Genomic DNA, 10,936 nt, shown 5'->3' with positions numbered 1-10,936 from the left:
ACTAAGGGAGTATGATGAATTCCAGAAGTAATCCAGGACTCATCAGTTCAAATTACCTTCTTCCAGTCTTCATAGGACCATTTAAGGTGTTCGTACGCCCATTGAAGCCGTAGTTGACGAGCTTCTGGCTTATCTTCAAGCGGTAGCTTTCTCTGAGCTTTGCGCTTCTCGTAGTCTCGTTTTTGAAGCTCACGTCGAAGGGTTTCACCGCAAACAGGAAGATTAAGATCGTGAACGATCTCATCAAAGCCTTTAATACGAATCTCGAAATCAGAGCGAGTATACGTAATAGTATCAGATATAAGGCGCTCTGAAAGCCTATGCTTGCGACCCAATTTATGTCTTGGTGTTGCCTGCTGGGTGACTGCGCAGGTGTAGTAAACCTGATTGTAGGATAGGCGTAGTTTGCGCGCTATATTAGCGTATGACTAGCCATCCTCTCGGTATTTCAGCGTAATTAGACGCTAGTCACGGCTAAGATAGGGCTTACTTTTAGTAGGTGTGCGCGGCTGGGATGCAGGAACCAGAGGGAATCCTTGGTTTATGGTCGTAAGCATGTTGGTAGGTGTGCTGGTAGGTGTGCTGGTAGGTTAACCCCCTAATGTAGGATACATATATATTTTGAACAGTGCCTATAGCTATGACGAATGTTTTGACGATCCTACCCTTACGGTCTAGGTAGGCAGGTGTAGCCACTATTGCTAGCGCCGCATAATCCGTTGGGTGAGACATTGGAGCTCGCAGTTGCAGACGGGGTCGCACTAGTTGATGAGGCTGTCGATTTTACCGTACTAGTACTAGAGCAGTCACCGTAATTGGGGTCGCAATTACTGCCACAGTACTCGCTTGTTGAGCCGCTAAGAGGGAGCGAGGAATAGTCAGATCAGAGAGGTCAATGTACAAGAGGAAAGAGTGGAGTGGGACGTTACCAGTCGCCGTAAATACTACAGCAGGTACCAAAAGTCGACGTCTGGCGACGGTGCCGCGCTTCAGAATCCCGACAGCAAGCAGTGCAAGTCTGGTAGTGAGACCGATGACGACTCCCAGTACCGCATGATTTGCTGCCCTACCGATGCAATGCCTGAGGGCTGCACTTGGGAAGGGGCAAGCGAATTTGGTCTGTTTAGTGGGAACAGTAGCACCTGCGGTGAGAACAAGTATGAGCTGGTGGCAGACACATATAATGATCGGACAGGGTCCATTCAATGCCTGATTAACCAGAGATCACTTTGTTGTAATACGAACAGTCTACTGACTGAGTGCCATTGGAGTGGCTGCGCCGATTCCTGTCCTACCGATTGGACGACAAACGAGTGGGGGAGTATATTCGGGGGAAATAGTGAGATTCACCTTATTCTGTCTGTTTCAGCTTCGAAATCTCTAACACTTGCATCCTGTAGACTTGAACCCCGATGAGAGTGAATCGTGTCCAGACCTCTACAGTTTCTGCTGTCCCTCTTCAGGTACGACTGTATTAATTTGACATCGCAGTATCGTGTGGAAGACGCTAATGAGCCCAGATACATATAAAAATTGCGACTGGCATTTTTGCGACTACTGTCCGAGTGACAAAGTACTCATCACTCGGCGTATGGAAGTCGACTTCTTACTCAATGAAGGTATCTACTGGCGATGTGGCGGTGAATCTACAGGCGCGCCATACAACTCGTTTTGTTGCGATCCACCTTCTGCCTCTGAGGATCGGCCTGTGGATCCAGCCGATCTCTTTGAGTATCCTGATGAAGATAACGTGATGTATTATTACGAGGTCGAGAAGACATCAAACGATGATGGTAGGACTAGAATCAATTCCAACCATTTGCTTCTGCTGATAACAAGGCAGCTACGGATGATTCAAGCAGTGACCCATTTGCATTTGTCATGATCGACGGCGACCCAGAAGCATACGACGAGTCTCTTGTCGATCAGTGGAGCTTCCTAGTCGATGAGGAACAACTAACCAAGCGATTTCTTAAAATACACGAGCGACGAAGCATATTCGAATCACGCGACGACACTTTCGACAACGAAGTCGAAGTTTATCACATCCAGTGTTCCTCCTCTTTTATTAACGGTACTAGTGGTTGCATATCCATTTTTCAGGGTGGTGCAAACAATACCATTGTGAGGATGCCCAAGGACATCGGAGCTGGCCCATTCGCACGGGTTATCAGTCTCGTGCCGATGGGCTCCACTGGGAAGTCGGCTCGTTCTAATATCTTACCACGCTCAAGCACCAATACCTACGAGTTGACGGTTGACTATGACTTCGCCGGAGCATCAGCGGAGAGAGATGGGGACGTCAATTTCCGAGTTTATTACACCAACCTTCTTGAATATTGGTAAGTCAAGCAAACACCCCTGTAGACTTCTTCTATGCTGAACTTTTGCATAGGAAGGATATCACCAACACTCCAGCCAAGAAGCGCAAGCGCTGGTTTGGCAGTTTTAGTTCCTGGCTGTCTAAGATGACCACCATCACAAAGAAGGACCAAGGATACCTTCCGATGGAATACGACGAGACCATCAAACTCTTCCACGCCGAGGGGTACTGCCCCGATCTTGATATCACCGCGACTGTGGATCTGGACGCCAACATCCATTTAGGCCTCAGAGCCCAGTACGGATATTACTTATTACTTTGAAGGGGCCATTCTGCCTACCCCATCGTTGATTGCTGCGTATGGATACTTTTCGGTTGCACCTGAAGCGGCGGTATGCTACTCTACTTACACTTCTAGTGATCCCTACTGATTTATAGTTATAGATCCTCTTGACCCTTCGCGGCGAGGCTGTCTGGCAGTCGACTACCGGAACACAGTCTATCATTAGTGGCATCACGTTCCCCGGTCTCTCTATCAAAGGACTTATCAGTATTGGACCAGAGCTTGAACTGACTGGTAAATTGGATGCGTCGATCAGTATCTCTGGAGAGCTGAATGCCGGCGTCGTTGCATCGTGGCCCCGTGCTGAAGTGTATTTCCCTCAGGATGATGGTGGCGCGGATGCGACCACTATGCCCGAGGATATCAATGGTGACGATCCACAGACTTTCAGTGTTGAACCTATCTTCGATGCCTCCCTGACAGCAGAAGGAAATATGGCTTGTATGTTCATCTATGTTATCCTGCCTTTACAGAGCTAACATCATTATACACAGTGACGCTTACCCCACAGGTAAAATTCGGTATCTCTGTTCTGGGCGGAGATCTCATGTCTGGATATGTCACAACAGCTGTCGACAACATCGTTTCATTAGGTGTCAATGCATCTGCGTCTGTCTCCTACGATGGAACCTCATCTGCGGGATTCTGCTACTGGGCTGATTATATATACTCTTTCTTTGTTTCTGCGGACGTCTCGTGAGTATTCTTTGAACATTCAAGTCTTCAAAACCTTGCTTCTTTGAATCAAACATTGACTTACCCGGACAGGTTCCTCGATGATCTTGCCTATTGGGGCAGCACATATGAGGTGGCTTCCCCCGATGATCCAATCGTCTTGGTGGATAACACCTGCATCACTTACTCGAGTGATGATCCCCTTGCCAAACGGAGCAGTGTAGAAAGCCTCGTTGCTAACAGCACTGGTCCTGGCTGTTTTGGTGGATTAGTGGAATGTTCGACTACTGTTGGTGTGGGCAATTCCTCCTGCACATTAACCAGCGACGACTCAGACTCGGACACAACCACCACCACTAGCAAGCGCGCACAGCAATGTTACAACCTGCCTGCTCTCTTCTACAATTGCGATCTGTTCGGTACGGCCTATGTCACGAACCGGAATCAAAACACGATGAGCAGCACTCGTTCGGTACCATTCATCGGTATGTTTCCCCTTGTCCTGTACTCTTATGCGTCCAGCCCCATGAGCTTCAACAATGAAAGAAAAAGTCCTAATGCACAATGAATAGGTATTTGCGAAAATATCCGGAACTATCTTCAAAAGAACCCAGGCAAGATCAAAGGAAACGGAATGGAGCTTACCTACAAGGGAGACAACGACCAATCTGGTGGTGGCAATCGACGAGCTGCATGCTATGCTAAAGGCAAGGAGTGCGTGAAGAGTAAAACTGCTTTGTGGCCAACTGAGGTGCAGGAAATGTATAACTGGCACAGCACCCAGACGATCAACGGTGTACGCAAGATTGTTCCAGCACCGACCGACTATGCTGTAATGCAAGGCTATGACGAAAGCATATCGTGCGATGAATTTCCCTGTGAGTACCTACCCAGCCCTTCCAAGGTCGTCCAATGACCCTTACTAACCGTCCACGGCAGTCAATGCGTATGTGTACAATTCAGTCCGGTATTATGGAGCCTCCACTAACAATCATCACACCTAGATCCGAGGAAGGAGGCAGTGGTGCAGTAAGTTTTTCCCATTTCCTTTAAAAGATCTTGAATCCTAATGATGAGATCTATAGGAAGCTTCATGTGTCGTCACTGGACAGCAACAAGCACAGGCTACTGTCAACGGCCTGGTCAGTCTTTTATACGACACGGTTAGCAGATTGCCCCTTTACTATGCAACTATCAGCAGTCACTAATCCACCCGTTCAGAGAACCGGCACTGGAATGACCTGGAGGGGATGGACCGTTAACGATCCTTGGACCGGCCAGCCACGCAAATACAGAATCAATCTCACATCAGGCACAATCAACGGCTATAGTCTGGGTTACGGCGGCGAGATTGCTTCCGCGACGGACGACATGGCCTATATCCTCGGCGGATTGAACACCTGGGGAAATCCAGACTTATATCTGACTGGGGATACTAACGCTGTCTGCGCGATTGGGTCAAGATGGAACCCTCTGCTTGGTATTCAGCAGGGCATTGGTTATGGATGTTCCGTTACCTTTGCGGCTCAGACAACTGTGTTCAAGAGAGCCCAAGATCCGGATGATCCCAGCACTTGGGTGGTTGAGAGTAAGGCCCCTGTGTATTAGATTGGAGGGTATTGTTGCATGGTGCTAACAATAGGCAGATGTGGAAATCTCCGAAGAGTCCATGAGGAATCCAATCCCGCTTTTTTCGGATAATGGAGAGGGCTTCCTCGACCATGCAGCACGCGATCTCGAGGGAATGATGGAAGAACTGAAGCTCGAGGCTGATCAAGAGAAGGAACCAATGATCACGGCAACACCAGACGCAAGTCATCTGCGACAACACAAAAACTCTCACCATCATCACCACTGATATGTTCGAGTCTGACCTGTGTATCATATAATACTACGGATCCCTACTGAATACAATTTCCATTTGTCGAAAGTTGAAATAGGGAATGTCTACGTACTCGTATCTCTGATCAATTCCAATAGTCCTGGCACCTGTGATCGTAGATTCGATAAGGCGGCAGACCCTGAAGTACTGGTTTTCTACTCATCCCCACTAACTGGATAAGATGACGGCTCAAATAGAAGAATGCAAGATTAACCTCCTTCTCGAAATGTGAATACGGACTCGGATGGAGCCTGGGCCGAAAATTGCTCCCGAGCGGTGGACACGTTGATTTTATTACTCAGTCATGATTTGGTTTCTGTTAGTCTCCCAGACGGGCTGCAGATGGCATTCAGAAATTTATATGGTATCAAATTACTCCTTATCTTCGTAGGTGAACGACTACATTTAGATAGGGCTAGCGTGATGCATTTTATTAAGGCGGGCTATTGACTTAGCTGCTCCCGCACTTTGCTCAGTTTTACTCAGTGAGCAAAAAGCGGCAAGGGGTGAGCACTTAAACGGAAAGAGAAATCAAAAATTGCCAGACATTATCCGGTATATATGTACTGGATTCAACGAACGTATACCCTGCAATAGAAGCATCTTTTACGCCCTTGAGGCTGTTTCAGAGATTGTACTGCCCAAAAGGATCTCTCACTTCCAATTGCGATACTCGGACAACAGGTCGAGGCGGGCTGATCGGACCCCGTGACCGGGAGCTTGGGCACTTTTAATAAAAAAAAAAACACGAGGCGGACTCGCTGTCACGCCCTTGATTTTCAGTCGCGACGCTCTGCCTGTGGCAAAATGCACAACAGATCCACGGACACCAGCTGAGACGGTAAAGAGAAGGCGAAAATCACGACCAGGCAACGGGTTTCCTCCGGCAGTAGATCCTATTGGTCAACTCCGCCACGCACCGCCACAGGCCCCTATCACCTTGCAAGCTCCATCCCCATCGTCGGCAACGCTCTGCATCACACGGTCCACCATGGAGCACCCCGACATTGCCAGCCATGACTCTGATGGCTCGGGCTCGTCAGACGAGTTCCCTGCTCAATACAGGGCCAACTCATCCTTCGGTGAAGGCTTCGACGGTTCAGGCCAGATACAGACCCCGGCCACCACCATCACTTCCTCTCCTCCGTCCCACTCGTCCAGTGTCTCTTCGTGGTCCGGTACCCCGACTACTCGTCCTCGCGGGAGTAGTGTTGGGGCTGCGACTGTGCTCGACAATCCCGATGGGCAGGCCATGTCCGGCGATCTGCGGCCTCAGCGCCCGTCGGCACCCGCCAGAACCCCCTCCAACACATACGCCCCCCAGCGGCGGCCTCCACAGTATATAAGCCTTCAGAACGATCGTCAGCGCTCATCGTCAGCCAAACGAACCCCTCGACGTGATCCAAATGCGCAGTACAGGGCCCAGGAAAAAGCCTACGTCCAGCGGATCCGGGCCAATCCGCAGGCCTGGTATCACCACTTTGACGACGCACAGTCAAACGTAATGGTAGGGGATGCTGATTTGGAGGATCCATCACCTTCTTCAGAAGCCCCCTTCGAAGACGACTCTTACGACCCCGATACCCAACTCTTTCTCCCGGACGATAACCTTCCCAGCATAGAAGAACTCAAGAATCCGAAGAATCAGGAACGGCTCGAATGGCATTCAATGTTAGCTTCCGTGCTGAAAGGAGATGTGGTTAGGCAAGAGAAACAACGACTGCTTGGCTCCACCGAGTCCACGCGGTCGGCCGCCCTCAGCTATGCACTTTGGATCGGTGTTAGAGCGAGAACGTGTGGACGAAGCATTGCTCTCCAGCGAAAGCTCATCGAAGATGCGCGGGGTCGACTCGGTCCTATCATCGACGATATAATCAACTTCCAGATTAAAGGCGAAACCGAAATCGGCAAGGCGCCGAGGCAGCAAGTCGAAGACGTTGTACAGAAAATCGAGCGCTGCGAGGCCCTCTACTCTGCCCACAAAGAGATGGAAGCTGCAAACCCTCGAGTTGCATCGGAAGAATTTGAATCCAGTCGTGCAGCCATCTTTGCTTGGCATAACATCACTGCCCTGATCAACACTGAACTGGAAGTTTTGCAAAATTGGGTGGGTAACGATGCTCTTGATTTTGGTCAACCCAGAGTCAAGTCTGCTCATAGTGATCTGTCCGATGACTCGTCATTTTTGGATCGCATCATGAAAGAAGACGGTTTGAGGACACTTCAGGGTCAGCGCAGTATGCTGTATGGCATTGGTGAGGTCATTCAGAAAGCAAAGAGCACCTTGATTGACAATGCGGAGGCTTTCGCAACTCGCCACTTGCCTCCGTATATTGAGGAGCTTTTGACTTTAATCAACTTCCCCTCACGGCTGATCCAGGAGATCATTCGCGTGCGGCTGTCATACGCCAAGAATATGAAGGATCCGGCTCAGCAATCACCTATTCTAGTGGATCAGATGATTTCGCAATTTCGAATGTTGATGACCGTGGCTACCCAGATTAAGCAGCGTTACCTCGACATATCGAGGCCTGAGCCTGGCTGGGACTTGCCACCATGTGTTGACGAGAACTTTGACACGGTAGTACTAGATGCCATGAAGTACTACTTCCGGTTGCTGAACTGGAAACTGAATGCGAACAAGAATACCTTCAAGGAAGCCGAAATCCTGGAACAAGAATGGGAGTTCTCTTATTTGATCGGGCGACAGCTTGTCGCCGGTGATATTGAGGTGGCTGAGCAGTTCAGGTAGGTTGCACATTCCTCGATCCCAAGACCACTGCTAACGAAAATAGCGCTTTGACCGCCAAGTCTCTGCAACGGCTGATGATCCATTTCGAACGCGAGCTGGTCCCCAGGTATAATGAGAGCGTGGTGGATATGGACAAGCGATACAAGAGCATTTTGGATTCTACACGCATTCGCCAGCGAAAACTTTACCGATTCTCGCGTTTCCTATGCCAATTATTCGAAAACGCTACCGAATACAACCTGACTACCGACATCGCCTACGAATTCTTCGAGGCACTGCTGATCTCAGATCACTTCCTCGTTACATCTCCCACCTCGGTCGGCCAGAAGGGAGTTTATTTGATTGCGCATCATTCGTTGTGGAATCGCCCATCAGACATCCAAGCTATCCTCGCCACTTCTTTCCGAGATGACGACATTGCACCAGACGCACATATCCCGTACGTGCTTGTCATCCGTCCAGAGAAACCACTGGCATGGGCAGGCAAGGAGATGCAAGTGGATATTTTGGAGCAGCCGACTGATGTACGCCTGGGTAAACTTCGTCTTGTTGTGGAAGGCATGCAAGAGCGTTTGCAAAAAGCAAGAATCGAGTTGGCCCAGCTCACTGGCATCCAGCTGGACATGGCCATCGAACAGCGTGCAAACCTCGGCCGTGTCAACGTGGAGCTGAACAAAATCAAGAAGATCTCTTTCAAGCTGTCCATGGCGATCATGGATAGTGTGGCTGTGATCAAGAACCAGCTACGCGAGAAGACTTGGGAGAACAACGATCTGGTTCAAGCGTGCTACGCATTTGCAACTGAATTCGGTAAACGTTCTTCCAACTACGTCGACTCCAACCGACGCGCTATGAACAGTGCTCGATTGGTTGAGCTGTCTCTCGACTGGGTGTCTTTCATCTGTGACGACTGCGATGCTGCCGACCGAAAGACTTTCAAGTGGGCCGTTGCTGCTCTCGAATTTGCAATGGCTATCACGTATAGTCGCCACCTTCTCTCTTTAGACGAGGAACAGTTTGGCCGTCTCAGACTCAAAGTGGCTGGCTGTATGTCTCTTCTCATCTCCCACTTTGATATCATGGGTGCTCGATCATCCCTCGCGGCCCAAGCGGAGAAGCAGCGTATGGAGGAGCGTGCTGGGGCCCGAAAGATCGGCGCTGGCCGTATTCTCAGCGACGAAGAGGCATCCAAGCTTATTCGCGAACAATGGCACTCCCGTATTAAGGAAATTGAAGATAGCCGGGTGGAGGCCAAACGTCAAGCCTTGGGCAAGGTGTTGGAAGGCTCCAATGAGGCCGACCGATCTCTGACCGTGCTATCCTCTTCTGCCACAAATGTCACCCTGCGGTGGCAGCAAGGCCAATTCATCGGCGGTGGTACCTTTGGTTCTGTCTATGTTGCTATTAACTTGGATAGCAATTATCTGATGGCAGTCAAAGAGATCCGTTTGCAGGATCCCCAGCTGATCCCCAAGATTGCGCAGCAAATTCGCGACGAGATGGGTGTACTCGAAGTGTTGGATCACCCCAACATTGTATCGTACCACGGCATCGAAGTGCACAGAGACAAGGTCTATATTTTCATGGAATACTGCTCTGGTGGCTCGCTCGCCAGCTTGTTGGAACATGGCCGTATCGAGGATGAAACGGTTATTATGGTCTACGCGCTGCAGCTTCTAGAGGGTCTAGCCTACTTGCACCAAGCAGGCATCGTGCACCGTGACATCAAGCCAGAGAACATCCTTCTCGATCACAACGGAATCATCAAGTACGTGGATTTCGGCGCAGCCAAGATCATCGCTCGGTCAGGCCGCACCGTAGCACCGATGGACGGACCCGGTGGTATCGGGAAGGACAACCAGCTTCCCAACCAACGCAAGAACCAGAAGACCACCACAGGAACCCCCATGTACATGTCTCCGGAGGTCATCCGTGGCGACTCTCCCAATTTGGACAACCGCCAGGGTGCTGTGGACATCTGGTCTTTGGGCTGCGTTATCCTGGAAATGGCCACCGGCCGCCGTCCTTGGTCCACTCTGGATAACGAGTGGGCGATCATGTACAACATCGCACAGGGCAACCAGCCAACACTGCCTACGCGTGATCAACTCAGCGAAGTGGGCATTGACTTCTTGAGCCGCTGCTTTGAATGCGACCCTCTCAAACGGTCTACTGCCGCCGAGCTGCTCCAGCATGAGTGGATTGTATCCATCCGTCAACAAGTGGTACTGGAGCCGCCGACCCCAGGCAGTGATTACAGCAGCTCCGGTTCCGTCACTCGACAGAACTCGACTTACATGTAATTCGATTCTCATTGGGAGAGATCTAGACGTCTTTAGATCTCCATCCACCTTCACTTCTATGCCTGATCGTCTGGCAATCCCTTGTCGGGTTTGCATACCTTTGGTCTTTTAGGAAAGAAGATTCTGACCTTCTTTCTCAGCACTGTCGCTGATCTCGACTTGACTCAAAACGACATCGCATATGATACCCCTGTCCCGATTGTTTTATACCTGTCATCTCGTTCACATTATACCTGGCATGGTTTCCATATACGAAGAGACCTTCATTCATCTTGCGTCTGTTTTTTTCGCCCGGCGTTTGTTTTATTCGCATTTTCGGACCCGAAACTTTGATGCGCGTGTACGAAATGGGTCTTTCGGGAGGTATCTGCCTGGCGCTTGACAATGCAGCTTGCATAACGTAACATATATTGTTGATTTTTGATTCTTGTCTTCTTGTTTGCATTTTCCGTGTAAATTGAATCATTGATTTCAAGGGAGACAGTACATTTGGTGGTACTAGAATATGACTTCGACTCCCGCTTACTTGGTGACCTTCGGGATACTTTTTCATGAGTTTTGCTTCACGTAGTTATCTGACGCTAAGCATTGGATGTCTTTCCTTTGCCCCATAATCCACATCCAAGGTTCCCCAGATGCCGCAGAGCTCTAATGGCCC

At 49.8% G+C, this 10,936-nt stretch overlaps 3 protein-coding genes across 3 annotated transcripts; 2 read left to right on the top strand and 1 right to left on the bottom strand.

The window, feature by feature from the left end:
* Nucleotides 1-47: 47 nt before the first annotated feature.
* N7498_005260 (uncharacterized protein) lies at nt 48-557 on the bottom strand (the record flags this gene model as incomplete). The annotated part of the gene is made up of 2 exons (XM_058452322.1): nt 48-412; nt 491-557. The coding sequence occupies 2 exons, from the start codon at nt 555-557 to the stop codon at nt 48-50; spliced, it is 432 nt and encodes a 143-aa protein (XP_058308860.1).
* Nucleotides 558-888: 331 nt separating this feature from the next.
* On the top strand, nt 889-5,199 carry N7498_005259 (bacteriodes thetaiotaomicron symbiotic chitinase; the record flags this gene model as incomplete). The annotated part of the gene is made up of 14 exons (XM_058452321.1): nt 889-1,321; nt 1,401-1,463; nt 1,521-1,793; nt 1,844-2,342; nt 2,396-2,548; nt 2,622-2,715; nt 2,768-3,107; nt 3,161-3,362; nt 3,387-3,892; nt 3,914-4,202; nt 4,346-4,370; nt 4,427-4,504; nt 4,563-4,929; nt 4,988-5,199. Coding segments are annotated over 14 exons (3,534 nt in total), but the record flags the coding sequence as incomplete, so codon positions are not given.
* A 1,015-nt stretch (nt 5,200-6,214) lies between these two features.
* On the top strand, nt 6,215-10,278 carry sskB (uncharacterized protein; the record flags this gene model as incomplete). The annotated part of the gene is made up of 2 exons (XM_058452320.1): nt 6,215-7,971; nt 8,019-10,278. 2 exons carry the CDS (start codon nt 6,215-6,217, stop codon nt 10,276-10,278), a joined length of 4,017 nt encoding a protein of 1,338 aa, XP_058308858.1.
* Nucleotides 10,279-10,936: the final 658 nt, after the last annotated feature.

Source organism: Penicillium cinerascens (assembly GCF_028974065.1).
Source record: "Penicillium cinerascens strain IBT 15544 chromosome Unknown contig_5_segment0_segment0, whole genome shotgun sequence".
NCBI classification, from domain to species: Eukaryota; Fungi; Ascomycota; class Eurotiomycetes; order Eurotiales; family Aspergillaceae; genus Penicillium; species Penicillium cinerascens.
This window is presented reverse-complemented; position numbering and strand designations above follow the sequence as displayed.